Source organism: Aythya fuligula, chromosome 21, assembly GCF_009819795.1.
Source record: "Aythya fuligula isolate bAytFul2 chromosome 21, bAytFul2.pri, whole genome shotgun sequence".
NCBI classification, from domain to species: domain Eukaryota; kingdom Metazoa; phylum Chordata; class Aves; order Anseriformes; family Anatidae; genus Aythya; species Aythya fuligula.
Window position 1 is genome coordinate 5,400,597 of NC_045579.1, and position 26,706 is coordinate 5,427,302.

The 26,706-nt window shown below is 59.9% G+C and overlaps 1 protein-coding gene across 5 annotated transcripts in view; it reads right to left on the bottom strand.

Annotated features, from left to right (window-relative positions):
- AGRN (agrin) overlaps nucleotides 1-23,667 on the bottom strand; it is a 72,090-nt gene extending 48,423 nt beyond the window's left edge. For all 5 annotated transcript variants that reach the window (XM_032201504.1, XM_032201502.1, XM_032201503.1 and 2 more), the window contains exons 1-2: nucleotides 23,482-23,667; nucleotides 17,002-17,263 (exon numbers count right to left, since the gene is read on the bottom strand). In XM_032201504.1, the coding sequence (XP_032057395.1) occupies nucleotides 17,002-17,263; nucleotides 23,482-23,667 (448 nt within the window). The remainder of the gene's footprint in view (nucleotides 1-17,001; nucleotides 17,264-23,481) is intronic.
- Nucleotides 23,668-26,706: the final 3,039 nt, after the last annotated feature.

The following is a 26,706-nucleotide window of genomic DNA, read 5'->3' on the forward strand; positions in this document are numbered from 1 at the left end:
AAGAGGCTTTATGCCGAGGATATTCCACCTGTAGGGTTTTTCTTCTGCTGGATTTTTTTTTTTGCTGCTTTCTGCCGGCGCTGCTCCCAGTTTGGGGTTACGACCGCCGGCGCTCTCCCAGTTTCCCCCCACTTGACCGCCTGACCCTGAGGATTTTCAGCAGCTTCTGTAAATCCTATTGATTTTTTTTTCCAAACCCATGTGGATTTGGCTTCTGGGAGGGAACTGGCCATTAACCTCGTGCTTTCCTCCAGCCCTGAGCCACCCCCTTCCTCCCCTTGGCACCCATCCCCGCTCCCAGCTCACGGCCCCAGTGCCCCCAGCAGCTCCTCTCCTCTGCCAAGCCCAGGGGGCTCTGCATCATTTCTGCCCGTGGGAGGGCCACGAAGACCAGCTGGGGCCTTCTTCTGGGGTCCTGCAGCATTTTTGGGAAGGCCATGATATATACACAGCTATAAAAAATAAAAATGCCAGTTTTGTATCTCCTATTAAGGTGAAGGGAGAGGAAAGGTTCAGCGCATCCACACGGGTGTGGGTCCCAGCCATGCAGTGGGAACGTGGGAGCACCAGGAGGAGCCAGCCCTGTCACCCTACAGGGATGGAAAGCATCGCCACCAACTGGTGTAACTGGAACTGATGGACAACCTCCCCCCCAAAACCTCCACAAACCCCAAATTTCCCATTCACGCTCCTCCAACGACAAGAAAAAAATGGATAAAGGGTTTTTGTATTTTTTTTTTTTTAGGGGCAGGGGACAAACCCTCCCCGTGCTGCTCAGCCCGCCACCTGCACAGGAGAGCTTTCCACGCCGGGAAAACCCCTGGGGCAAAACGCCCACCGCTGGGCTAGCTGCTGCCCAGAACAGGCTGCTCCGAGGAACAAACCTCCCACGCGCCCGTGCTGGGAGCGCACGTTCCCGTCACACAAAGCATCCTTGTGTGTCCCGGCTCCCCCCTCTGCCCAACCCCGCGGCTCAAGAAGGGAGAGAAACGCTGCTCTTACCTAGTAATGAATAATCCAGAAGCCGCAGGGGGAGAGGACAGCACATGCAAGAGAAAAAAGAGCAAAAGCAGTTGGTGAGACCGCGGCAATGCGCCCCGTAGGATCACCACAAGGGCTGCTGCGCTCCTCCCTGGGGATGAGGGTTGGTTCTGGCTCCCTCCTCACCCCCAAAGCTCCCAGCAGCCAAATCCATTATTGCTGGGCTAATCCTGCTCCTTGCCAGGCTGCTGGCAAGGGTCTGAGTGCCTGCCTTTCCCCGCCGAGGGGAGATGCCCAAGCAGAGCAGGAAAGGGATGCCCAGAACACCCATGGAAATAACGGATGTGGTGGCAGGAGGAGGCGTGGTGGCCCTGCAGCGTGGAAAAGGGTCACACACCTCAAGGGAAAAGGACCCATCTGCCCAAAAAACATCCAAATTAAATTTATCTGGGGCTCTCCAGGATGGAGCAGCATCGCCAAGGGCACAGGACACAGCGCCAAGAGGGCACACAGGGCGAGGAGGTGCTCACCATCCTCCTCCTCCTCCAATTTCTCCGAACTGTTGGCTCCTCTCTCACCACATTTCCACAAGCCCCGGAGCTCTGTGCTGGAGCCAGGCACCCTGCAGCTCAGCAGGCAGGGCCTGACACGGGGACTTGGCAGGCAGGAGGAACCAGCGAGCAGACAGGCAGCCTCCCCTGCCCTGCCGATGTGCCCCAAAATTCGCCGAGGGGGAAGCGCAATTATGGCAACGGGGATCGGGTGCACAAAGCTCGGGGGATCCGAGGGTGGATCAGCCCCACAACCAGCTGGAGGAGCTGGAAGCCAGAAATCAGCCCCGGCCCATGCCGCAGCAGCCTCATTTCCTAATGGCATGCTTTAATCTCCTAATTGGGCTGCAGCAATGTGCCCAGCGTGGGGACGGGGCCGTGCAGCTGAAGTCACCTGGATGGCTCGGACAGAGCTGGGCGAGCAGCCAGGGCTGGAAAAGCCCCAAAAGCTCCAGCAGCGCTCAGGGTGTCCCAGCCCTCCCTCTAGTGCTCCCCAGAGACTGCTTGGCTTAAACCAGGGCAGAAACCACAGTGAGGAACCAGAGGGGCTGCTCTGAGGATGCTCTGAGATGTCTCACCACGGGGACGGCCGGGCACCAAATTTCAGAGCAGGGCACGGCACAGATTTGAGGCACAAGCAGAAATGAAGGGGTTTGGGAGCAGCAGGCGAGCAGAAAGAGGAGCCCGTGCCCCCAGCACGTACCCTGGCTCCTCTCCGTGGAGGACACGGGCACTTCTCCCGGCCCAAAGGGCAGCGAGAGCCCGGCAGAGCCGGGGAGCAAGGCAGCTGCTGCCACTGCTCCAGCCCGCCAGGGTTGCCAAGGCGGCTGGCTCTGTATACGCAGCAACAAGCTTTGAAGTCAGGGCAGAGGAATGTGCCCCCGTGCCGCCCCGCCAGGGCAGGGCACGCAGCCACCGCCGCGTCCCCGAGGGGCTCCGGAGCCGGGGTCTGCACAGGGCGCACCAGGAGCAGCGAGCTGGCGCCCCAAAGCATCACAAACTGGGGCTCCTGCCTCCCTGTAGCAGCTTTTGGGAGCTGGAGGATGCTGCCCAGCGGGCTGGCAGGACTCCACGGCTTGCTCAGCACCAGGTAATTCCCTCGTTTCTCCCCCTTCTCCAGCCTCTTCTCGTTTTCAGCCGCCCCGCCGGCCCCTTGCTGGGGGAGGCAGCCCCCCGTGCACATCCCTGCGTTGCTGCCCGCTGTCCCACGCTCCGCCTGAGCGAACTTCCAGCGGGTTTCAAGTGTGGATTCCCACGTAGGCAGCGTTCTGCCTGCAAACAATTATTCCTGGGTTTGGACACCCCCGGAGCGCGGTCCCACCATCTGTCTGAGCAGGGCTGCCGTTAGCTGGGGCTGCAGAGCTGGCACCGGCCCGAAGCCAACCCCAAACCCCCGCAGGGCACTCAGGAGTCGAATCCTAAGCCTGTCCCTCCGACCCAAACCCCACGACGCGGAGCAAATCGATTCCCACCCCGAACGCGAGCGGCATCCAGCGCGACGCCCACGAGCCCTCGAAGCGCTCGGTGGCACGGCAGCCAGCCTCCAGCCCCGCTCCCCAGCCGAAATGCAGCGTGTTAAAATGTTAAGCCAGGCGAGATTTCCTGCCAAGAGAAAGCCTTTCATCTCGGGCAGGCTTCGAGCGAGTGCCAGCTCCTTTCAACCCCGGTCCCGTAGAAATATCGGGGCCGGGTTGGCCCCGGGGAGGAGCGTGGCAGCGAGGGCATCACAGGGCAGGGCCCCGGCCACCACGGCTGCTGGAGGGAAAAGCCCCCGGGGAAAGCAGGGCAAAAGGCGCCTGGGATATGTGTGAAGAGGCACCAGACCCTGCTGGGGAAGCAGGAGCTGCTGTATCTGCTCCTTTTCGGGTGGACGCAGGGTCCCCAGGGGCTGCGCTCGCTGCTCGGGGTCACAGGGTGGAGGCTCCAGCCCACGCTGCTGCTTCCCTTCATCCGCCAGCACAAGGCTGAGGATTTCTGGGGATTTTTCCAAGGGTTCCCACGCTTCTGCCGGGACGTCAAACATCCGGGTCAGGGGGGGAGAGTTCGTCACACTCCTAACGAGGCTTTGCTAATGAACCGAGAGCAAAACGCGCGAGGCGCGCGAGCAGCAAGGTGCAAACGGCCAGAGGTGGTGCCCAGCCCTGGCGAGGGGACGGTGCTGGGATGGGTGATGCTGACACCTTTTAGGGTTCCTAACGCCATCCATCACCTCGGCACAGGCAGATTCTGCCTCCAGCCCTGCCCCAGCACCCACAGAACCAGGGGATGGCACCAAAAGCATCGCCCGCAGCCCCGCGGGGAGCCCGGCTGCCCTTCCACCAGGCCCTGGTGGAGTTCAGGAGAGACTCCCTCGGGCAAAGAAAGTGCAAGTCCAGCTGGCCAGGAGCCTCCTGGGGCTGTCTGGGAGAAATTATCAGTCTAGGAAAACAATTCCAGCCCGGGTTGCTTCAGATCCCCTCCCCGTTCCTGGGCTTGGGAACTGGGTCCCAGCCAGCAGCCCTGCGCTCAGCAGGCGAGGTTTCTCAGGAGCCAGAAGAGCATGAAGCACATCAGCTGGTGCGGGCAGGCAGCTCGGGACCAACGCAGGCTTTCGGGGGAGCAAAGCAAGCTCTGCACCACGTCACAGCACCAGGGCAGCTGCCCTGAGCCTCGCCAGACCTCCCAAGGAAAGCCTTTATCCTTCGCTGGTGTGAGCAATCCCAGCCAGGCTCCTTTGCCAGGTAAAAGCTGCGTCTGCTGGCACATCTGAGCTGTTCCTAACCCTTCCCAGCATCGCTTCTGCCTGGAAGGGAAGGGTCTCATCCTTCCTGACCCCGTCTCTTTGGGTATTTCCCAGCGGGGTGCAGCAGCACGAGCAAGCACCGGAGATCTGAGCCTGCCGAGGGGCCAAACGCCCTGCAAAAAGAGACTGGGACACAGCAGGGAGGGATGAGGTGGGGAAGGCAGCTCCTTTCCCCCAGGAACGGGAATTCAGCATGCTTGAGGAAGGGAAAAAACAAAATAAAAATTGAGTTAATCTGAAAAGCAAAACCTCACGGCGCGAGCAGCCTGGCGGCTGGCTTCCAGGCTGAAGGGATGCGCTTGAGGAAAGCAAGCTGTGTCCATCCCAGGCAGCCTGGCGTGGCCTCCCAGCCGGATCTCACAGCACCGACCTTCGCGGCGCCCTTCCTCGCCAGAAAATATTCAGGCTTTCCAGCTCCCAGCTCCCAGGGTGGCCAGCGAGTAGGGACGGGCAGGAGGATGCCGTTTGGAGCAGGAGCGCAGCTTCCACCTGCCCCTGGCTCCGAGCAGCTCCACCAAAACCGAGCCCTGGTTTCTCTCCAGAGATGGGGAAGCTGCTGGGAACAACCCAGGACCATCAAAAACCCTCGAGGGTTTTTGCCAGGAGGCATCTCAGGAGGCACGGGGGGAGGGATTTGGCACGCGGGGGTCCTCCTGCAGCACGCAGACAGCGGGCGCTGGCTCTCCGCGTACTTCCCCGGGTAAGGGGGGTGGGAACACCCAGCCTTTGATCTTCCACCCAGCGGCTCCCAAACACAGGAGGGCTCCAGGAGATAAAGGAAAAGACAACAAACACGCTGCACAACGGGACGCATCCGGCAGATCCAGCGGGGAAATTTCATTTCCCTGGAACAAGCTGCACGTGCTCGCTGGAATAACCCGTGGCAGATGCTCTCCACGCCCAGCACACGCTGCCCTGCGCAGGCTGGGTGGTACAGGCTGCCCAAAACCTGCAGTAGAGCATCCTGATAAAGCTGTTCCCTACCAGCACGCCCAGCTTCTGGGCAAGGCAGCTTCCCCACAGCTTTATCTCAGCCTGCCCAGGCAGCCGGGGCCCTTTCCAGGTGTCCACGGCTGGATATCAGCCAGCTGCTCGCTCGCACGGTCAACAGGCATCGGGAACCAGTGAGCAGCTGGAAAAATTGGGTCCGAAAACCAGTCCCTGTCCATCGCTCATGTGGGATCTGGAAGGTAGAATCGGTGCCAGGCGAGCACGGCAGCTTAGCAAGACGCGGGAGGGAGCGGGTGGCGCGGCGCATCGCCGCCAGCACCACGGACACCCGAACCTCTCCAAGGTGCTCCTGCTGTCCCCTGGCTTTTTGGCTGGCCACACGAGGTGGCCAGGGGATTTGGCCACGGTTCCCACCAGCGTTACAGAAGGACAAAAGCCTCTTTTTGCCAGAAGCAGCAGGGCTCGTGCCCCGGCCTCCTCAGCTCCTGGGCTGCCAAACCTCAAGGGCTTGGTCCGAGGGGTGAGCCAGGGCTGGGAGTAGAGCTGGCCGAGCGATGCAGAGACCTGCTTTCCATAGGAAGTGCCTCCAGGGCATCCTCCAAAACCCTTCCTCCAGCCATCCTACTTCCACCACGCAGAACGGGGCTTGCTCGAGAGCTAAATATGCGCCTCCATCCCTGCGGGATGCTGACAAACCCTGGCAATAGGGCTGCAGGAGCCCCGATAATATCATGGGATTGGCCCAGCCCTCTGAGAATAACTGCTCTGCCTGTGATCACGTCGCAGGAATTCGCTTCCTCCTGCCCACCACAGCCCTGGTACCCCCCAGGAGCCAGGAACCTGCTGCTCTGGAGCGGGCACATTGCCTCAAATGGAAAAATCGCCCCATTTTTTTTTTTTTTTTTTATATATATAAAGATTGGGAGTTTCATCCCCAGCTTCCTGCAGAGAACAGCGCAGTGCTGTGCCTGGTGCCATCAGAAAATAACCCAGAGTTCTCCCCATAAAGAGATTAAAACCTTTTTATATTCATAACGAGCTGCAGGGCGAGGGAACGGGGACGCTGCGGGGAGCGTGCGCGCACGGGACACCACGCTTGGGCTCTCCAGGCACAAGCTACCAAGCCAGGGGCATCGGGATGGCAGAACCCCACTCTCCCCAGCACCGAGCATCCCATTGCATCCCAATCCCACTCAGGCATCGCTGCTTTCCCCTCGCTGGCAAACCCTCTGCAACCCCAGCACCGCCGCAGCCTCCTGGAGAGGCTTCACCCGGCCCAGGCTCCCTACACAAGTCCCCACAAGAAGCCAGGCAGGGATGCCAGCTGCTCTCCAGCAGCCTCCCGCCCTAACCACCAGCCCCAGCCCTCGCACCAGCCTTCCCCACGCCCTACCAGGGCTGCTTGCTCCGGAGCCCTCCCCTTCCACACCCTCCGACAAGCTCCGGCGGTGTCCGAAGCCTCCCCGGCGCGGTGCCAGCGCTGCGGGGAAGCCGCCGGCACCTTTGCACGCAGGCGCCTGCGTCTCGGGGGCGCATAGCTGGCATTCCAGGCTGCCAGAGCTCTCTGCCACATGCCATCCACCTGACCGGGGCCGTGCATGCCACGGCAGGTTGCAAAGGGGAGCGCAAAGATCCTCGTCGGGGAGCAGCGCGGGGCAGGAGGCTGCTGCGCCTCCCCCGCGCGTTTAAGGGGTCCGGCGGCTCCTGCTGTGGCACTGACAAGTGGAAAGGTTTCCCCCTTCTGCCAAAAAATAATCCTAGCAGTGCAAAGGGGGGGGAAAGAGCTTCACCCAGCCTCTCCTCTTGCCCCCAGGTGGGGGCCTGCCAGCGATTAACACCCCGCTTTGGGCACCAGGAGCTGGGATGCGCGCTCACAGGGGACTCGGCACGGAGCAGGGCAGGGAAATGCGCTCCGAGGATGGAGCACAACCCACGAGGATGGAGGATGGAGCACTACCCGCTGCCCCCGCCCAGGGAAACTCACCCAGATAGCCCTGGCTGTGTAGATAAGAGAGTTTTTTCCGGAGGTGAGGCAAGCTGTGCCACTTGGCCTCCCGCAGCTTTCTCCTCCCCTGCTGCCTTTCCCCTGCTCCCAGGCCAGCAGGAGGCCCTGTCCCCAGCAGGGTTTCTCCTCTTTCCTGCAGGAGATAAAGGGCAGAGGGCAAATCTCCAGGCGGAGGTTCACCTGGCACCTCGGGCTTTGGCTGCCCAGGCGCTGGTGGCTGCTGTCTTGGCCAAAAAGGAGCGCTGCAACCCGCCGGTTGCTTGAGGTCGAGCCCACGTTTTGGGGTAAATTCCGGGGAGAAAGCAGGTGCCCGCGGGGATGGCACAGTGCAGGAGGGAAAGCTGCAGGGAGGAGAGAACGGGAACCACCATGGATGGCCTTCCCCATCACCCCCTGTGCCTACAAAGCCCCTCTCCACCTCCTCACCTCCCCCGGGTGCTTTAGGGGAAGGGTCTCGCTGCCCCCTCCGCTCCACCAGCGGCTCCCAAAAAGAAAGAGGGGGAAAAAAAAGAGAAAAAAAGCAGTTATTAGGCATGTTTCTGCAGCCCGGCGACCTGCCCAGCCTTGTGCTGGGGGAGCCACGTGCCCGCCCTGCGCAAAGCCAGCGCCTCAGCACACAGCAGGCTCACGGGGCACACCAGGGCAACCCGGTGGCACGGGGAGCTCTGCAGCTCCGGGACGGGAGCCTGGCTCAGCACCCAGCTCCTGGCTCAGCACCCAGCTCCCCTGCCCGGGGGACAGCCCAAAAGCAGGCTGCGAGGGGTGCCCAGCTCACCTCGGGGTGCTGCAGGAGCACCCTGCGGGGTCACCGTGGTTCGGAGCCCCCTGGGTGCTGCCGTTGGCAGATTCTGAAATGAAGAGTGCCCAAAAACGAGCTGGCTTGCCCCCAGAAACACCTCCCCCCCGGCCTGGACATCACTCTTCAGGACTTCTTCAAGCCAGAAAGGACTTGATTTACACAACAGCCCATCGAGTGCTGGAGGCACCCCTCCTGATTTCGCCTAATCCCTTTCCAAGCCCTCCACTGGGACCTTTCCTCCCCATTCCCTCCTGCCTGAGGCCACCGAGCAGAGACCTCTCAGCGAGGCAGCAGAGCTGGTGGCTAAAATCATCCCCCTTCCCAAGCTTCTGGGGCCGCAGGAATTTGGCACCCGGGCCGGGGACTTACCCAAAGGCCATGGGAACACGCCCCGCTGACCAACGCAACCTATGGAGAAGAGGTGTCAGCCCCGGCGGGGCCACCCCAGCGTCCCCAAGTGTCCCCGTGCCTCGTGTGCCGGCAGCCTCACTGCCCAGGAATGCAGCAGGGGGCTGGTGGGAAGCACCCGGGGCAGAGAGCTGCTCCTGTTCAACCACCCCACAACGGAGCTGGCTGCTCCCGGAGCGCAGCAGGGGCAGAAAAAAGCCCCAGGACCCAGCCCCAGCCTCGCTCCGTGCCCCTCTCCCGGCCAGGACTGGTTTTTACTGGAAGGGAACGGGGCCGGGAAGCAGGGGAGATGCTCACCCCGATGGGGCTCGCGCAGATCCCCACCGCCGAGCTCCCCCACGGCCCTGCCAGGCGCTGATCCTGCTTTATCTCTTAGATAAACAGCATCAGTCGGAACAATTTGCTCAGGGATTTCAGCGCTGCCTCCACCGGGCAGCCCGGGAAGCCGGCTGCGTGCGGGAGCCGGGCTCATCAAGCAGAGCCAGACCCTGTTTTCCCTAAGGCTGGCTCCCCAGGACGGAGCCACAGCCCCTGGCCAAGCCCAGAGCGCACAAATTGGTCCCCAAATTCTCCTGCAACCATTTGCTCGGGTTGAGAACTCATCCAGCCTGAGCCTGCGGCGCCGGTACCTCCTTTAGGATCTCCGTGTCTCTCCCAGACGCCTCCCACCACCGCTGCATGGAAAACAAAGTTCCTTTGGGGATCCTGGAGACCTCGTGCGCCCCAAAGCGACCCCAACCTGCACCATGCCTGGCACCAGCCACGCACGAGCATCCTGGCACCAGCTGCACCTTCCCCTTCTAGCACAGCCACCGAGGGACCCCTCGCTCTGTGGGGAGCCAGAAGAGGGTGGGCAGCACCCGGCCACTGCCACCGGCACCGCGGTGACCCCAAACCCTCCCCGTGCAGCACATCGCGCCCTGATGGGGCTTACCCACGCCGTACCTGGCTGAGTTATGAGAGGAATGCCAGCCCTGGCCGCCTGCCCAGCAGCACGGGAGCGGATTAGGGTTTATTGAGCAGGAAGGTGCAGGGGAAGGGCCCCAGGACGGAGCCGTCCCACCCTCTCCCTACACCACCCCACCGCTGCTTCCTTCCCCCAACAACTCCTCCTTCCCTTCACGGAGGCACTTGAAGGCCTGAGCTGACTCGAGGATCCCAGAGCATTGTTTTTTTTCCCCAGAAACCCAGCGAGATACGGTGCTTTTTGGCCGGGGAGAGCCGTGCCAGAGCCAAGACACTCAGAGCTTGGCAGCCGGGCGGGAGCTGGCGAGGAGCGGCGCCCTGCTCGATCCCACATCACCCCCCAGCCCCTCTCCTGCTGCCTGGGGGGTTTCATGGGGACCCCTGCCAGCCCACAGCCCCCTTTTTCTTTCCACCAGCATGACCATAACCACCAGTATGGATCCATCCCAGTGCGTTATGCTCCCTGGTGGTGCCACTCACACCTCCCATAGGCGCTCGCCGCGGAGAAGTGGAGCAGGAATTAAGGGGAGCAGGATTTAAGGGGAGCAGGATTTAAGGGGAGCTCCAGCACCTCGCTTTTGTAGGAAGGGATGAGGTGCAGCTGTAGGATTTACGCTGGAATCGGCACAAACTGGCTCCAGCCCTGCTCTTTTTGTGAAGGAGGCGGCGGAGCCCGATCCCACCGCGTCTTTTCTTCGCCTGCCCCCGCAGCCGGCTGGGCTGCCAGCATTTCGCAGGGCTGGGAAAGGAGCAGCCCAGGGCTTGCAGGCCAGGAAAACGCTTGGCAGCCCACCCCCGGCACCACACACACACCACCAGCATGCCCTGGGCTCGGGGACGGGCTGCAGGAGGGAACCCGGAGCACATCCATGCTCCCAAACCCCCCTGGATCCAACCCAAATCCCCCTGGGTCCAACCCAAATCCTCCCCAGGTCCACCCCAAAGAGGCAGGAGGCTCAAACAGGGAACCTGGGGCCACGAGTGGGGCACAAAACTGCAGGGATCCAGAGCTCCTCAGCCTCTGTTCCCTTCGTTTTAACCGGGTATCCCCCCAAAATTGAAGCTGCAGAGGCACAGCCTGTCCTGGAGCTCTCTGCGGCTGATCAGCATCCCTGCAAGACGGAGAGAACAGCCAGAAATATTCCCTGAGTGGCTCCGGGACACGAGAAGAGCCAAAGGAGGATAAATCAGAAGAGAATAAGGACGAGCGGTCCAAAGCCTCGCGTCTTCTCCTTCATTTTGCAGCCAGGCTGAAATCAGCCAAATCAGGAGTCAATTACCGAATGCACAGGGGTCCGATTCCCTTTGCCAATCAAAGAAAATGACCCCAAGGAGCTGGGAGTGAGGGACAGAAGCAGTTTTCCCCCCAAAAATGGGGAAGGAGCCGCTCGAGCCCCTCGCAGAGCGCAGCCCCTGCTCCCCAAAGGGACAGGAGCCCCCTCCCCAGCATCCTCCTCCTATATCAAAGGGCTCCCCACAGCTCCTGGAAGTCACCCCAAAGGAATGCGGGACCCGTGGGGAGTGCTGGAGAAGACAAACAGAGCCAAAGGCACAGCACGGGGGGGAGGATTAGCGAGCAGCAAGCCCGGGCGGGCGCAGGGGTGCACGGCGGGCGGCTCCGACACGCACACAGCCCCCGGCCCAGGGGCAGAGCCCCGGCACGGCTCCGTGGGGACCTTTTGGGAACCAAGGAAGCCCCCACGGAGCCTTTCCAGGGGTGTCCTGGCTGCTCCCAGTGCCCACGCACGGCGCTGATGGTTAAACTGGGGCTCGCAGCGGGTGGGGAGCGACAGGAGCAGGGCGCACGTGGAAGGAGGCAGCAAAAATTTGGGCAGGTTTTGGGCAGGTTTATCCTCCTGTTAACCCCACAGTCATCCCTGAGCGGGTGACACCGAGCCAGGTGGTGCAGGGGATGCTGCTGCCAGCCCCCAGCCTGCTGGAGATGCTCAGAGGGAAGGGGAAGCCAGCCTCGATGGGAACAGCCCCTGGGAAGCATCCCACCACCAGCACCCGCAGCTCCTTAGGAACGGGGATTTCTTTAATCCTACAGCCCCCAGAGACACCAAAGGCTCCCTGGGGCAGCCTGAGATCCCCTAACGCCCATATTACCAACCCCAAAGCAGCACAGAGCAGAAAGAGAGGGTGCTGTGGGGATAAAGAGTGGGAGAGGGGCGTGTTGCAGCCTGGTCCCATATGGGAATTGAGCGTATCTGCCTCTCCACTCGTCCTTCCCACCCCACATCCCTGAGGAAGGGAGGGATTCAAGCCCACCAGAGGTGCTGGAGCCTGCAGGTGGGAGCTGCTGGCACAGCTCGGAGCAGGATTGGGGTTCCTTATGGGATGCAAAAAGGAAAAGCAGCACCGTGGGCACCCCGGGGCCGAAGGAGCCTTCCCGGAGCAGCAGCCTCCCACACCAGATTAAAATTCCATAGGAATTTGCTAAACAAGCCAACTCCCTGCGCTACTGCCCGGCACCCGAGGATGTTTTCGCATTACCACCACGCGAGGGAAGCAGGGGGGGTGGGCAGCAGACCCCTGTGCCTGGCCCCAAAATCAGGGCTCCCCCCTGCCCCAGCTGCTCCAAGGGTTGGGGGGCAGGAAGGGGCCCCCAGGATTTCACTGTGCAGGGTTTCCCTCTCCGGGTTTAGCGCATTTTTTTTATTTTTATTTTTTTTTTTTTTTACAGCTGCTGGCTGGTTTTCTCGCCCTCCCGAGCCGGAGGTGTCGGTGCTGTTCTCATTATCTTCGATTCAAAACAGAGCCAAGAAGAGGAGAAAAAACAAAAAGGAAAAAAAAAAAAAAAAAAGAATAGAAAAAAAGAAAAAACACTTCTTTAAGCAAAAACCCACACACCAACACTTCCAGCCCCCTCCCTGCCTGTTCGGAGGCACAAAGAAGCGCCAGGGAGGGATTCAAAAGAAATAGTTGCGGGGTGAAGGGCTGCAGAGAGACCCGGCCATGGGAAGTGACCGCAGCCCGCATCACCTAACACGAGCCCGTGCCAGCGATTTCCTTGCTGAGAGGAGCCCGCTGTGCATTTCTTACGGCCCCTGGAAGGAGCCTGAAAAGGGAATTTTGCACGGGCTGGCTCGCAGGAACAAAACGTCTCCGTCCTGCAGAGGCAGGGACCTCCGAGGAAAGGCAGGAGGGGATAAAAATGAAGAGGAAGGTGATGAAACGGGGTGGGCAGCAGCACATGGAGGTGCTTTTAAAGCCGTCCCGCTCCCAAGTCCACCAAAAAAGTTTGGGCAGAGGGATTTGGCAGCGACCATCGGGCTCGCCCCTATAGAGGAGGGAGCTGGGAGAGAGCAGGGAGCCACACGGGAGAGCCGAGGCTGGATGCAGTTCTTCCACGGGAGTAATTAATAGGGTTGCCAGAGAGATGAAGAGTCAGGAGGGTTCTGGACTGGCTATAATAAGGATTTTAATGAGAGCTAAGTGACATTTTTAAACATACGGAGCATCTGCAGCACAGCGCATCTTGAACAGGAGCCAGAGCAGAGAGCTTCTGGCTGGGCATCTATAAGGGGGAAAGCATTGCTGGCATCCTCGTGGCAGCACCTGCAGGCACCCCTGTGGCTGTGCCTGGTGGCCAGGAGCCCCAAAAAGCTCAGGAAGGGCCGGGCACACCGAGGGATGCCTCTCCCAGCACTGGACAGACCCCTGTGGGGAGGCAGAGCATCACCCCTGGGCTGCCCCACCACGAGGGATGCATCCATCCCGACCAAAAGGCTGGAAAAAACCCCACTTGGTGCGTGTTTTCCCACTTCATCTGAGAAAAGGAGGTGAAAAAGGAGCTCCTTACAGGTGTGCTGCCCTGGGATGGGGGCTCCGAGCCACCGGCAGCGGCACAGCACCCCGTGCCCGAGGCTGTCGGGTTCCCCTGTGCTCACTCACGGCTTTTCCCAGGAGGTTCAAAGTCCAGCCCCATCCCCAAAGCCAGCACAACAATCTCGGCCGGGGCTGCTGCAGCCGGGTTCATGCAAATCACGCCTGGAAGGAGCCCTGGCTTCTCATTAACCAGGGCTCCGCCGCGGCTTTCGGCTGAACTTCCTTCCACCCAGCCAGCTCACGCTGGAGTCAGCGCCTGCCCCTCCCACACCGCACACAAAAATCTCAATTTTTCCTCCAAGTGGAGCCGCGATCAAAGGGAAACACAAGCCAGGCAGACCCGGGGAGCATCTCCCGGGCTGCAGAAGCGGGTGCTCAATGGCACTGTCCGGGGACAGAGCAACGTCGCCGGCACGGAGCCGCGCTTTGGAGCCTCAAGCACCCGAAGCACAGCGACTCCAACCCCCTTTTTGCGACCCTGAGGCTTAAAAGGCACCCAACCAGCAAGGCTGTGCGTCCTCGGGGAAATCTTCTCCCAGGAAACCCCATCCAGATGTCCCAAAGAGCAAGGGGAAACCTGCACGAGGGGAGCCCGCGTGCGCCTTCCCGCAGAGGCAGGAGCGAGCATCCCCTTGCGAGCATCGTCCCAGCCCTGGGGGGGCTCCTGCAGTCCCTGGGGGGCTCCCGCAGCCCCCTCGCTGCTGCAGCCAGTTTGCAGGCTTAGCCCAAGCCCTACATTTCGGCTGCAACCAGCCAGAGCTCCTTTAACACAATTAAACATCACCAAACCGATCGCTGCTCCAACCCCAACCTGAGCGGTTTCGCAGCCTCGCCCTGGTTTGAGCTCCCCCTTTTTAGGGCAGGAAAGGTTTTGGGTGTCCGGGATTTTTCCAAGCCGCAGCGACAGGAGATGAAGATTCTCCAAACATCCGTGTTTTTCTTTTTTTTTTTTTCCATTCAGCTGCCACCATTCTTCCAATTCCTTCTGCAGAAGCGCTCCGAGGTTTGTTTTTAACCTCGGAGCGCAGCGTCCTGGGCAGCTCCGCTTTGAACCCTCCTGTGGGGAGCTGATGGGAAACAAGTCCTGGAGCTAAATTCTCAGACTCAGAGCTCAGAAAGGATTCCCAGGGCGGCGGGAGCAGGTTCTCATGGCCGGTTTTTCACGGCCTCCCAGGGCCCAGCTCCTCAGCCACGCCGGGCAAGTCGAGAGGAGCTCGCGCACACCACGGGAGAGGCGTGAGGTTTGGGTACGGCGAATTTTTGGAGGGTCCTGGGGTGCAGCCAGCACGCAGGACGCACACACGACACCCAGGCTTCCAAGACGTGGATAAAAAGGAAAAACAAATCCAGGGGATGCGACAAGAAAGGCGGCTTTATCAAGGCACGGGAAGAGCTGCCAAAGCAGCCTGAAACAGCACAAAACTGCTGCGCCTCCCCTGCGCAGCGCTTGGAGATGAGATGCTGGCAGCTCGGGGCTGCCTGGTGTTTGGTTTTTCTCCTCCTCAGAGGTCCAGGCAGCTCTCACCAGCCTGGGGAAGGCAGGTCCACCACTCACGGCCAGCTCTCCCCAGGCTGTTTTCCAGCCCTTGCATGTCCCCAAGCCCTGGGCACCTCTCCGCGTGCCCGCAGCATCCTCCGGGATGAGGGTTTTAATTAAAGGGAGCAAAGGGATTGGAAAAAAAGGAGAGACACGGAAAGAATCGCCTGCTACCTGACATCAAGAGAGGGCGTCAGCATAGCAGGGAGGAGAAACAAACCCACGGAGCTGTCATTTAAGCACAGGGGGGAAAGAGAAAGCTCAAACAGGCCCAGCTCTGGCACCTCCAGCTCCCTTGCACAAGAGGTCACAGAGCAAACCTTTGCAGCAGGACACGCCGCTTCCAGCCGGGAGCACGCAAGCCCCGTGCACCTCTCCTGGCACCAGCACGCCTGTAGGGCCACGGGGCACAGCCCCACGTCCCTGTCACCCTCTGCAGGGAGAGCTGGGGGATGCGTCCCCACCGTGGGGACAGGGCTCAGTGCTCCTTGTCCCTGCCCAGGTGGCCGACACAGCCAGATGCTGCACACCGGGGTTTTAATCAGCTTTTAATCACTGAAGAAACCAGTTTTGAATTTCCCCCGTGGAATAGGGGAGCAGGCACGGGTCCTGGATAAATTCCGAGTGAAACCCACAGCACAGGAGGACACTTAGAGCCCTCACTGCAGGTCTCCGGGGACAGCCACGAGCAGGAACCACCCGGCTCGGCACGCGCCAAGGAACACAAAGCTGGGCGAAGGCAGAATCCCTCCGAGTGTTTGCTCAGGTTTACCAAAAAAAATAAATAAAACAAAACACCAAACAAAACAAAACACACCGCACTCCTCCTCCTCCTCCCACCCCCTCCTATAGGGCCGATGCTTTGGGATCGCCACACAAAACGTGCGCGCATCTGCTCGGAAACCTCCAACATCTCTCCCTCTTGCAAAAGCCACTGGAGCCGGGCGCTGCTGTGCTGAGCTGGCACTTTCCCAGCCCCGGAGGCTTCGAGCTGGGTCGTTCCCCTCCTCCGGCAGCCTCCCCAGCTGGAGAACGGGGTTACGGCCTCTGCTCTGCACATCCAGCGGGGAGGAGGGAGCCGCGCCGCGTGTTTGTTTGTTGCCTGTGCAGGATTCCTGCATTCCTGCCCTTGTTTACTCATCTGCTCCCGGGACGTGCTCAGACCCCACAGAGGGCTTTTGGGGCACCGCATTCCCCCCTCCTCCCCGAGCCCGGAGCTCTTGCTGGAACAGGACGAGCAGAGGGAGGAAGGGAGAAGCCAGCAAGTGAGGGATTGCAGAAGTATGTTTTCATGGTGGTTGGGCAACCAGCTCAACCCTCTGCGGATCTGCTCTCCGTGGGGGCATTATTCCGTGCCTGGAGGTGCAGGACCCTATTACAGAGGGCAGGCGGGCTGCCCCCCACTCGCCATTTCCCAGCAGCTGAGTTGTTGCACACCCACGGTGCCAGGATCTCAGCCACCTCCTCGGCACAGGAGCTGTCCCACGGAGGGACAAAAGCACCGAGAGCCAACCCCGTGCGCGTTTAACCCACGAGCTCAGCACGCCGTGACCTCCTCGTGCAAAATTTTGGGTACGAGCGCAAAGGCAGCAGGGAGGTGATGCACACAAGGGACACCGAGGCTCGCCACAACACCACCAAAGCTCTGCTCATTCCCCCTCGATTCCTAAATTGCTCGGCTTGGTCGCGACCTGGTTCCACCCCGGAGAAGCAAGCTTTGCCCCCAAGGGGAACTCAGCCGGCTTCTCGTGTCCCTGCACGAGTCCACAAGGCAAGCATGGGGAACTGGGAGTCGCTGTGATGAAGGACAGGCCTTCACCACTGGGTTAATGAGTTCACTTTTAAGCAATAAACCTAAAAAAGAGGGAGCTCAGGTGTGAGGCTGAACTCCCCAGGGCTGCCAGGACGGGGCTTTGCAGCGGGATCTCTCCAACCCCATCAGATGTTTTGCAAAGGGGGCTGAGAACCTGCATAAACCCAGACCAAAAAAAAAATAACACAAACCAACATCACCTGGCTGCAATCCCCACCTCTAACAAGCTCAGCTCCAGGCACCATCCCTTCGCTGACCAAATCCACCGAGCAGCCAGACCCTGCCCCACGCGCGGCCAGGACGAGCGCGCCCGCCCCGCGGCCAGCAGCACCGCGTGCCCAAAACTGGGTTCCAAGCCCCGAGCGCGCCCCGCTCACCTTCCACGCAGTGCTCCACGTCCTCCAGGTTGCGCAGGGTTATCCGCATCAGGCTGGAGTTGAGCATCAGCTCGTTGCGGTGCGCCGGCCACATGTACTGCGGGGCCGGGTTGACGAAGAAAATCCGCGTGTCCCCCGTGGAGACCTGGTTGTCGCAGATCAGGGGGTCCCCGAAGCCGCCGATGACCACCTTGTTGCCGCCGTCCAAGAGGATCTCGTGGGTGACGATGTCTTTGCCCTTCAGGTAGCGCCACACTCGCACCTGGGACAAGAGGGACACGGATCAGGGGAGAGCTCTGCGCACCCACAACCCGAGGTGTCTGGCACCATCCAGCCTCATTTGCTTCCAATTGTGCTGTCGCACGGTGTTCAGGAGCAGCTCAGGCTGGCAGAGCCTTCCTGCAGAGCTGATTTCACGAGGCAGCCCTCTACCAGCACAAAATGTAGGGCCAAGGCTACAGCGAGCACTGCTTCTTGCCAGAATCGCACCCAGCGCCCCAACACGGGCACGTGGTGCTCCTCACCCCTTCCATCTTCCAAGGTCTCCATCAGCCACGCGGGTTTTTCCTGGCAAGGGACTCGCTCCCCTATTCACATCTGGGCACATCACCACCTTTCAAGCCCCCAAATTCACGTTTTGTTCCTGCCTCTCCTCCCCTGGTGAAACTTTCCGACAGGGAAAGCCCTCGTGCCCAGGGACAGGCAGGATGGCTACGCGAGGGTTTCCTGTGCCAGAGCAGAAATCTGCTGCATAAAACTAGTAAAATAAAGGTGTTCTAAGCAACTTCTTCCCCTCCTCTATTATTTTGGCCTTTACACCCACAAAAACCATCTCAGCTGCTGCGCAACCAGCTAGGGCAGGGGTGCTGCTCTCCAGCAGCAGGCACTGCACGTGGCCATGGAAGGGAAAATAAAATCATAATAATCGATCAGAGCTGCTGCCTGGTGCTGGTAAGGAACCCAAATCCCGAGCAGGAGGCTCCCTCCTGGGCTGGGTGCTTGCAGATCCCGCTCCTGTGCGTCGCCTCTGACTCCAGCCCTGTCCCCAAGGACCCTGAGCCAGGTCCCCAGGCAGCATGCGGGTCTCAGCCCGAGGGATCCCCCTCTGCTCCCAGGGGATCTTCTGGCTCTGGGAAGGCACCAGGGGGTTGGGAAGAGAAGAGGCAGAGGGGATAACGCCCCTAGAAATGGCAAAGGAGATTTATTTTAAGTGACTGAAGACAACCTGCGCGTTAGCAGACCGGATTTGCTAAAATACACAGAGGAATTGGCAGTAGCAGCCGGTTTCCCCTAAATCAGCCGAATTTCTGGAAGAAAAATCAGCCCTGGCCACAAGACTTGGTCCCTCCCTCCCTCTCCTCAGCCCCCGGAGCAGCCTCCCTGGACGTCCACCAGGCACAGACCTCCCCATTGCCCCAAAAGGGAGACGTGCAAAAAACCTGCTGGCCAGCCCTGCTCCAGCACCACGCTCTCTGCAACGAGCTGCCCCCCAAAAACACCCACCGAGGACGAAAGCAGCAGCCCTAAAACAAATGATTTATTGCACACGTGATAGGAGACGTGCCCACGTCCAGCCCTGATGGGGCAGAAAGCCTCGCCGTGCTCGGGGTGTGCTTTATCGGGGTGTGCTGTGCCCCCTCCAGCACCCCAGGGCCCCATCCCCTGCATTCTCCAGCCGTCTCCCCTGCCCAGAGAGCACTTCAGCACCCCGTGCCAAGCACCGAGGAGGCCGGGGAAGCGGAGGGTGGGCGATAAGGAAGCTCTCGAGCCTCCCTCTGGAAGGAGCACGCAGGTGTGTGCCCGAGGAGTGCAACCGCAAAGGGAACGCAGGGAGCAGAGGGGATGTTGCGGGCAGGTCTCTCCCACCCCAGGGGACAATCTGGTGGCAGTAGGCAGTTGTTCACCCTACAGACCTTATTCTTGCCATATTTTAGCTCCGTGGCTCGTTGCAGATGAGGAGGAGAGCACAGAGCAGACATTATCCCCCTCCAGAATGAGCCATTCTTGCAGCTCTCCGCGCCCGCAGCTCGCTGGCCCCTGCCCCGCGCGGCCCTTGGTGCGCATTGTGCTCCCCTACTGACTTCTTTGGGGCTGTTCAGAGGGGAAAAAAAAGACTCTCACTCTCTGCCAAGTGCCTCCGTCCCATTACTCAGTGACTACAGGACACGCACACAAACATCTGACACTGCAGGGGTCAGACACGAGGGTTACAAAAAAGCGTCGGGGGTTTGGGGGAAATGGGAGCCCTGTGAGCTTTAGTCAATCCTGTGACTTTCTGAAGATGTCACTCCAGGATTTTAGGGCTACAAGCTCAGCACTACCTCAGTCCCAAATGAGAGGGTTCAGGGACCACAGCCATCAAAAGCTGCCTCCATGGGACCTGGAGGAACACGGCGAGGCTGGCAGGAGGCGCCGTGCCCGTGCGCTCGCACACATCTGCCTCCAGGCAAGGAGGAAACCAGCTCCACTCAGACCCAAGGGCTCAGCAGTGCCCCAACAACCAAAGGACGAGGAATAACTCATCATCAGGCTGTCGTCCTGCCCCGTAGAGCCCAAATTTGGGGTGAGACGAGCCGGGGAAGCAACGCCTCCTGAAGCTACCCACCCGACAGCCACGCGCCGCGCACAGCCCCGGCACCCAGAGCTCTGGTCTCGGTGCTGGCAGCCGAGCAGCAACCAGAGGGAGCTTCAGCTGGCGAGGGGCTGTGACAGGCAGCTCCCCTCCTTCCCTATCCTCTCCTCCTGAATCCCAGTGCTCACACCAAGACATCTGCTCCCCGTGGCACCAAGGAGCCCATTTGGGGACCCCCAGCCCCTGCCGAGCGCCACGAACTCCGTCCTGCACGGCTCTGCTGCGAGCCTCCTGCCTCGCCGGCGCTGCTGGCAGCTCCCCGGGGTGCTGCTTCTCCCCGCAGTCAAGTCAAGACACCTTCCTTCAGCAGCACCAGCCCCACCTCCTCTTCCTTCAGCAGCGGCCCCGCAGGGCGAGCGCTCGACAAGGTGAGGTGCGGGAGCAGCCGGGGCAAAAAAAAAAATAAAATAAATAAAATAAAAAACAGAACACAAAGGGAACAAAAGGGTTGGGGGGAGAAAAACCAAGAGAGGCAGGCGGGGAGAGCACCCCGAGGGTCCTGCTGGAAGGCAGCAGTCGGGGCATTTTCACAGCTAGGTCTTTGGGGGAAGAATGGCTGGAGCCTAGCCCCTCTCCCGAAGCAGATGGTAATTTGAGTTAATTAGCAGGGCTGTTGTAGTCATGGCTCGCAGAGCCAGGCCACAGCATTCACAAGCAACATCAGAGTCCACCAGCTTTCTCCCCACCCTCATCCTCTCTAATGAATGGCCGCCAAGGCACCAAAGACCCAGCGATTACCTGTAGGGCATCCCATTCATCACCACGCACAATTAAGACCTTGTTACTGGTGACTCACTGGCTACGGCGCGGATGGGGGAAGAAAAGGGAGAGAGAAAAAGAAATCAGGCTGGAGCCCGGATCCAGAAGGTCCCTTCTCGCAGCCCTGCTCGCTCTTTCACCGCGGAGCGCATAAAACACTGGATTAAGGCTGGTTTACAAGGCTCCTGGCAGCTGTGGGAAGGTGCGGCGAGAACAGTGAGGACTTTATTTAGGCAGAACCTCGCAGAAGGAGGTTTTAAGTGCGGGGCAAACCCGGGGAGTAAAAGGATTTTCCGTGGGGGTCTGTCACAGCAGGGAACGGGACCACCTGCACGGGCACGCGTGGTGCCGGGAAGGTGCTTCAGGAGCGCAAACCTGGGGCTCGTGGGGTGCCCAGGGAGGTGAGCAGAGCCCTCAAAAGCGAGGGGACGCTTGGATCAGAGTAGGAGAGGTCACCAGGAGACCTCGGCAGCCCTTTCTGCAGGAGCCAGTCTGTGTCCCCCAGCCCTTTCCACCCAAAAGGTGGGCTCCATTGTTCGGCACAGGATCCACATCCTTCCCAGCGCTTCCTATAGCGCATATAGAACCTGCGTCTGTCCTATAAATAGGAGCTCCCTCCAGAAATATCAGGTCAAAGCAGAACGAGGCACGGCACAGGGCTCAGGAGCGGGGAAGGACAATGCCAGCAGCGGGCTGCAAATAGGCTGAGCAGAGCAAAAAATAAATAAAAGGTCCGGGGACACGGCATGGACCAAAGCCCTCGTTCCCAACCCAAATCCGTCCCTGGGCGAAGGGGCACATCAGCATCACTTTGGGGAAGAGGAGACTGAGAAAACTCCTAATTCTGACCCCCCTCCAGCAGCACCGAGCGGCTGGTAGCTATTTCAGGGTGTTCCTCTCCCATTAGCCTCCCGTTTGCAACGCGCTCCCTCTTCAGATATCAAAGGCCCCGGCGGGGAGGGTTTCGGGTTTAGCTGGGAAGAACAATGCAGGGCTGCAGCACGCAGCCACCCGCGGACCACCCAGCACCAGCAACGCTTCTGGGGGTGGGCTCGGGGCAACTCCTCCCGCACACTTGGCCCTCGCGCTTCCCGTGCAGATAAGGAGCCCGGCGGGAGATAAGGGTGGCATTCGGAGGCGCCTCGGGGTGTGAGGAGCAGCGAGCAGGGGGCTGGAGGGGGAAGCACACACGGGTTTTCTCGCCGGCTTCTGCGCCTTGACTCGTTGTGGTTCAGCAAGGAACCGGGGTCAAGGAAGAAGCCAGCGGCCAGGTTTAATGCCAAAAGCGCCCCTTTTGGGGTCAAGGTGCTGGGGAAGAAGCGGAGCCAGCTGTCAGCCCTCGAATCCACAGCGATCCCCAGTGTTTGGGGAGATTTTAGAATAAAAACGGAGGTTTTGCTGCTGTAGAACTACTCCTGTACCAGTCACGGGTGTCATGCAGCTAGAAGAGATTTTGATTTGTCCCTTTGCAGGTCCTTATGACACCTCAGACCCCTTTTTTTTTTTTTTTTCCAAACCCTCTACGCACACCATGTAAAGTCCCTGGAGAGGAGCACAAGGCAGTACGGAAGGCGCAGTAAATGCCACTGGGATGGGATGGGCGCTGCCACGGATGACAGGAGATAAGGCTCTCCTCCTTTCAGTTTCTTTTTAAGGACTGGAAAGAAACCCCAGAGGCAGCTTTTGGCCTTCAGGAGCTGCCACAACCCCATTCAGCAGAAGAAGGGCCCTACGGTTAACCCTGGAGTAAGCGGCACAAACCTCCGCAGCATCACTTGGGACAGCTCGGGGAAAGATGAGCAGGAAAATATCCTCCTGAGCCGAGCAATGCCACCTGGGTTTCAAACAAAGCCCCCCACACACCAGGTTCCTCGCCCCACGGTGCTCCCACTTGTATCCGATGGCACCCTCCTAAAGGCAGGGCTGCTGAGCAAGCAGCTTTACCACCCCAGGAGCAGGGACAAAATATTTGTTCCCAACTCCAAGCCTGCCTGAATGAAATGTGGATTTTATACTAGCTAGGAAAAAAAAAAAAAAGAAAAAAGCTTTTTGAGATGAGCACCTCCTGCCTCGCACCACAGCCCTGCCCCAGCATCAGGCGGCTCGCGCCCAGCCATATGTGCCCCAAGCTGCCACAGGACGACACCGGCTGCTCGCAGCAGCTTATTAGTTTTCCACGTAGCACCCAGGATGTGCCAGACACGCCGCAAACATACGGTCCCTGCACCAGCCCGGAGGGGCTGTGATCTAATTTACACGAGCAGGGTACAGATTGTACCCTCTGGTACCGTGAGGGGCAGAGCTGGGGAAGCAGGCGAGGAGCAGCAGGCACCAGCTGGATAGACAGGGGCTTTTCAACTAGTTTATAGGGCCGAGAGGTCCTCCAGAAGTGAGGACAACCCCACGGTTGCAACTAAGGCCGGGCAGACCTTGCCCACCAGCACGCTGCTGGGCATCGCCCCAGGCCCCCTGCGGCACCAGCACCCGTCGGGGACCTCAGCGTGCTTTAGGATGGGGAAAAAGGGGTTGGGAGAAGAGGTGAGGGAGGCGGCAGCAAGTCCTCGCAGGCAGGATTCCTGCCCTGGGAAGGGTTAAGGCAGCCAGCACGTTTTCTGACAACCAGGCGGATGGTATTTCAGGTTGCTGAGTACTTCACCGTCTCGCAGCTCAGGGGGGGAAAAACCGTAGCCAGAGGCCAGATTCATAGTTAAACAATAGCTCGAGCTAGAGGAACTCAAGATGCTGTTAAAGTAAACAGGGAGCTGCGTCTGCAGCCAGCCAGCGGCTCCGAGCACCTTCCACGGCACCCGGAGCCCTCCCGAAGCTGAAAGTTGGGAATCGGCTCCGCACCGCGCAAAGCAGGGAAATGCCCATAAAAAGCAACCTCCAGAGATTCCCCTCGAACCAGCCGGTGGAGCAGCGACGGGGCGAGCCTCCGCAGTCTAAAAATACCTAAATTACCCACCAAAGCCTCCCATTTCGACAATAAAAACCACATGTGCCAGCGGGCGGCGGGGCGCAAAGTTTCCCTTGCGCCCAAGCTGGGGCGCGCCCCCCGAGCCCCTAGAAGCCCCCCCCGGCCCCCTCACCTTGCAGGAATAGGTGTGGTGCACCGGGTCCACGTTCATGATCTCCTCCACCGTGCCCGTGAGCACCACGTTGGCCTCCTCCTCCCTGCGCTCCAGCTCCCGCTCGGGGCAGCTCGCCCCGCCGCCGCCCAGCGCCAGCCCCAGCGCCAGCAGCGCCAGGGCTCCGGCCGCCCCTCGCCCCCCCATAGCCCCCCAGCCCCCTGCCCCCGGCACGGCCAGACAAAGCGGGGCCGCTCGCAGGCAGGGCTGGAGCAAGAAAAAGGGGGTTACTTTTGTTCCAGGAGGTGAAAAGGAGGAAAGAAAGAGAGGGAGGGAGGCGGGGAGGGGGAAGGAGGAAAATCCCAAGAGGAGGAGGAGGAGGAGGAGGAGGAGGAGAAGGAGGAGGAGATATCTCTCTCTCGCTCTCTCTTTCCCCAAAGCCGCGGCCGGGGAGAAATGCTCTGTCCCCTGCCTTGCCCCTGTAAGAAAGCCTGGAGATTTGCATGCAATCTGAATTGCTGATAAGGGGGGAGAGCGAGCGGGGGGGGGGGGAAGGGAGGGAGGGAGGGAGGGAGCCGCCGGGAGCGCGGAGCCGCCGGGAGCGCGCCACCCCCAGGCAAGGGAGCTGCCGGCAGGTTAATGGATAATCGGCACGGCGACGTGAGGAGACTTTTAAAGGTGCAGGGAGCCCGGCACACAGCCTGCCGCCCCCCCGGCACAGCCCCCCCGGCGGCGTCCCCCTCCTCCGGGCAGCCGCGCTGGGGCGCGCAGGGCTGGAGAGCCGGGGGGAGGGAGGAGGGGACCCCGCTTCCAACCCTCCCGCACCCCGGCCACGGCGAGGGGCTCGCTCCCGGGGTGCCCCCCCCGACACTTTTCCGCATGGGGAAACTGAGGCTCGGCCGGTGTTCCCTGGGGACCCCCGGAGGTGCCGGTGCCACCGTGCGCCACCGGCCGCAGGCGGCGCCCGCCCCCGGGGCTCGGTCCCCTGAGGGGGGGGGGACACAGCAGCTCGGGGTTGCCCCCAAAACACCCTGACCTTCTGCCCCCGGCCTCCCCCAGGGAGCGGAGGGCAATTTTTCCAGATGTCGTGGGCGATTACCGCCGCTGTGAAATGAAAAGTTAAGTGGCACCAGGGGAGGGATATTGTTTCGCCCCTCTATAAATTAGCCGGCTCCCGGAGGCGTTTTTACAAGGCTGTTTTCCTCGGCGGCCCTAAACAAGTCGTGTTGGTGATCCGGGGCCGAGCAGGTGGAGTTTAGCCATGCTAGGGCCACGAAGCCAGTGCAGGACACGGTGTGTGCCCTGATGTCCCTCTCGGAGGGGCCCCTTTCTCCACGCACAGCATCCTCTGAGCTTTGGGGACTGCTCCCTGCGCTGTTTGCCCCCGCGGCCGGCTATGTGCCAATCCTTTTTCTTCTCTCCTCTGGAACATAAACACGAATTAACTCTAAGATAGGAACAAATGAATCATATTGAGTGCTCAAAATGCTGTCCAAGCCTACCTTCTCCCCTGGAGAGAACAAAACACCAGAGCTCCCATAAATCTGTCTGGAGATAGCACAAGTGCTGCGCTTTTACACGGGAGGCATACTGTGTATCCTCTGCCTCAAACCATGCACCTCACATCTCAGCACTGCCTTCAGTCCCAGCACCCGGGCTGTCCCCCTAAACCCCTCCCGGCTTCCTTTTGCCCAAAACCTCGATTTCTGTCCCATAAAACTGAGCCGACACTTCGACACCTAAGGAAGGCCGCGTGCGCAGAAGCGTGCAGTGCTTTACCGCTTGGACAAGGACTTTAGGGCCATGATTTTTTGCAAGAAAGTGGCCTACAATGTAGGTAGATCTTCAGGAAATGTGGTTTTCGGGAAACGTGTGGTTATTTTCCGAGGGGCACAGCACCAGTGCTCAGCACCAAGACCCCACCGTAAGCCAAGAGCGGCGCAGAGGCCAAACGGCTCCGCAACTGCGCTGCCGCTGCTCTGAACTCAACACTCAACCAGCTAGAAATATTTCCCTGCCTGGCAGATTATTTTTGCTATTTTAATTATTAATTTTTATTGTCTTCCTCCAGCGCCGCTCGGCAGTAAATCGCAGAAACCACCCCAGCTCCAGGTGGAAGAAACCAGCCGCGGCACTGCGCTCCCACACTTCGCCGGGCGGAGAGAGAGGGGAAGAATTATTTACGCTTTGTTTGTATTATTTGCTGTTTGCTAGCTCTCGCCTAGCCCCACCCCGCCATCTGCTTTCAGAGCTGTGAAGAGAAAAATGGATTTAACAAGCCTTTCTGGTGCGTTTGCCCCTCTGCGGTCAGCGCTTTCAAGTGGATCTCCTCGAGCTCGTGGGCTTTCGGGTGGAGTTGCCACGGAAGCCACCCCAGGACCTCCTTTCTGCTGCAAATACACAGTTTTAATGAAGTCCATAGGTAGAAGAGAGCTCGTCTTCTTGAAGGACAGCTCCAGAATCCCAGGGGAAGAGCACCCGTGGTGGGAGCACCTCTTGCAGCCCCTCTGCTCCCCCTTTTTCTGCTCCCCCCCCCGGGCGCTGAAGCCTCACGCGGCCGAGAGGAGAAATCGGCCAAGCAACTGTGGGAAAACTGAAACAAAATATTTGGCAAATCAATGCACAAGATAAATAAACCATGCGACTGACAAAAGTAAATAAATCACTGGGGTTTGTCCGGGCTCTTTACAAGACAGCTATTGTAAACCTGGGGCTTGCAAAAACTTCATTGAGCCAATCTTACGACTGAGGTATCACATTCAGCCTCTGAAATAGCAAGAGATCTTGGAAAACTGGCAGGGACTCAATGCCATGTTTGCTGCCTGACACCTCGGCGTGCATTTGCATTGTATTTCCCCGGTTTTCTTGCAGGAGGGGCCTCGAGCAGCGAGGGAGAGGAGAACAAAGCAAAGCAAAGCGCCGTGATGCTCCCAGTCCAGCGGTTCCAGAGGCCAGCAGTTTTGCCAAAACCCCCGGTGTGCCAAGACCACTGCTGGCACCAGATGGATGTGCAAACCCTGACCTTTATTCACCTGTTTAGCTTCCAGCCCCGGTGATGTCCACGCATTTTCTCAGGCATTTGAAGTTAAGTGCCTGGGTACGGCTCTGCCTGATCGGGGCTTCTCCCTCCAGCAGCAGCAGCTGTCGCATTGGAGACAGGACTGTAATTTTTCAGTGTCCTTTGAAGATTTTTCCAATTTTAACAACTCACGGCGCAGGCAAACGAGCTGCTTTTTGGCTGGGCTG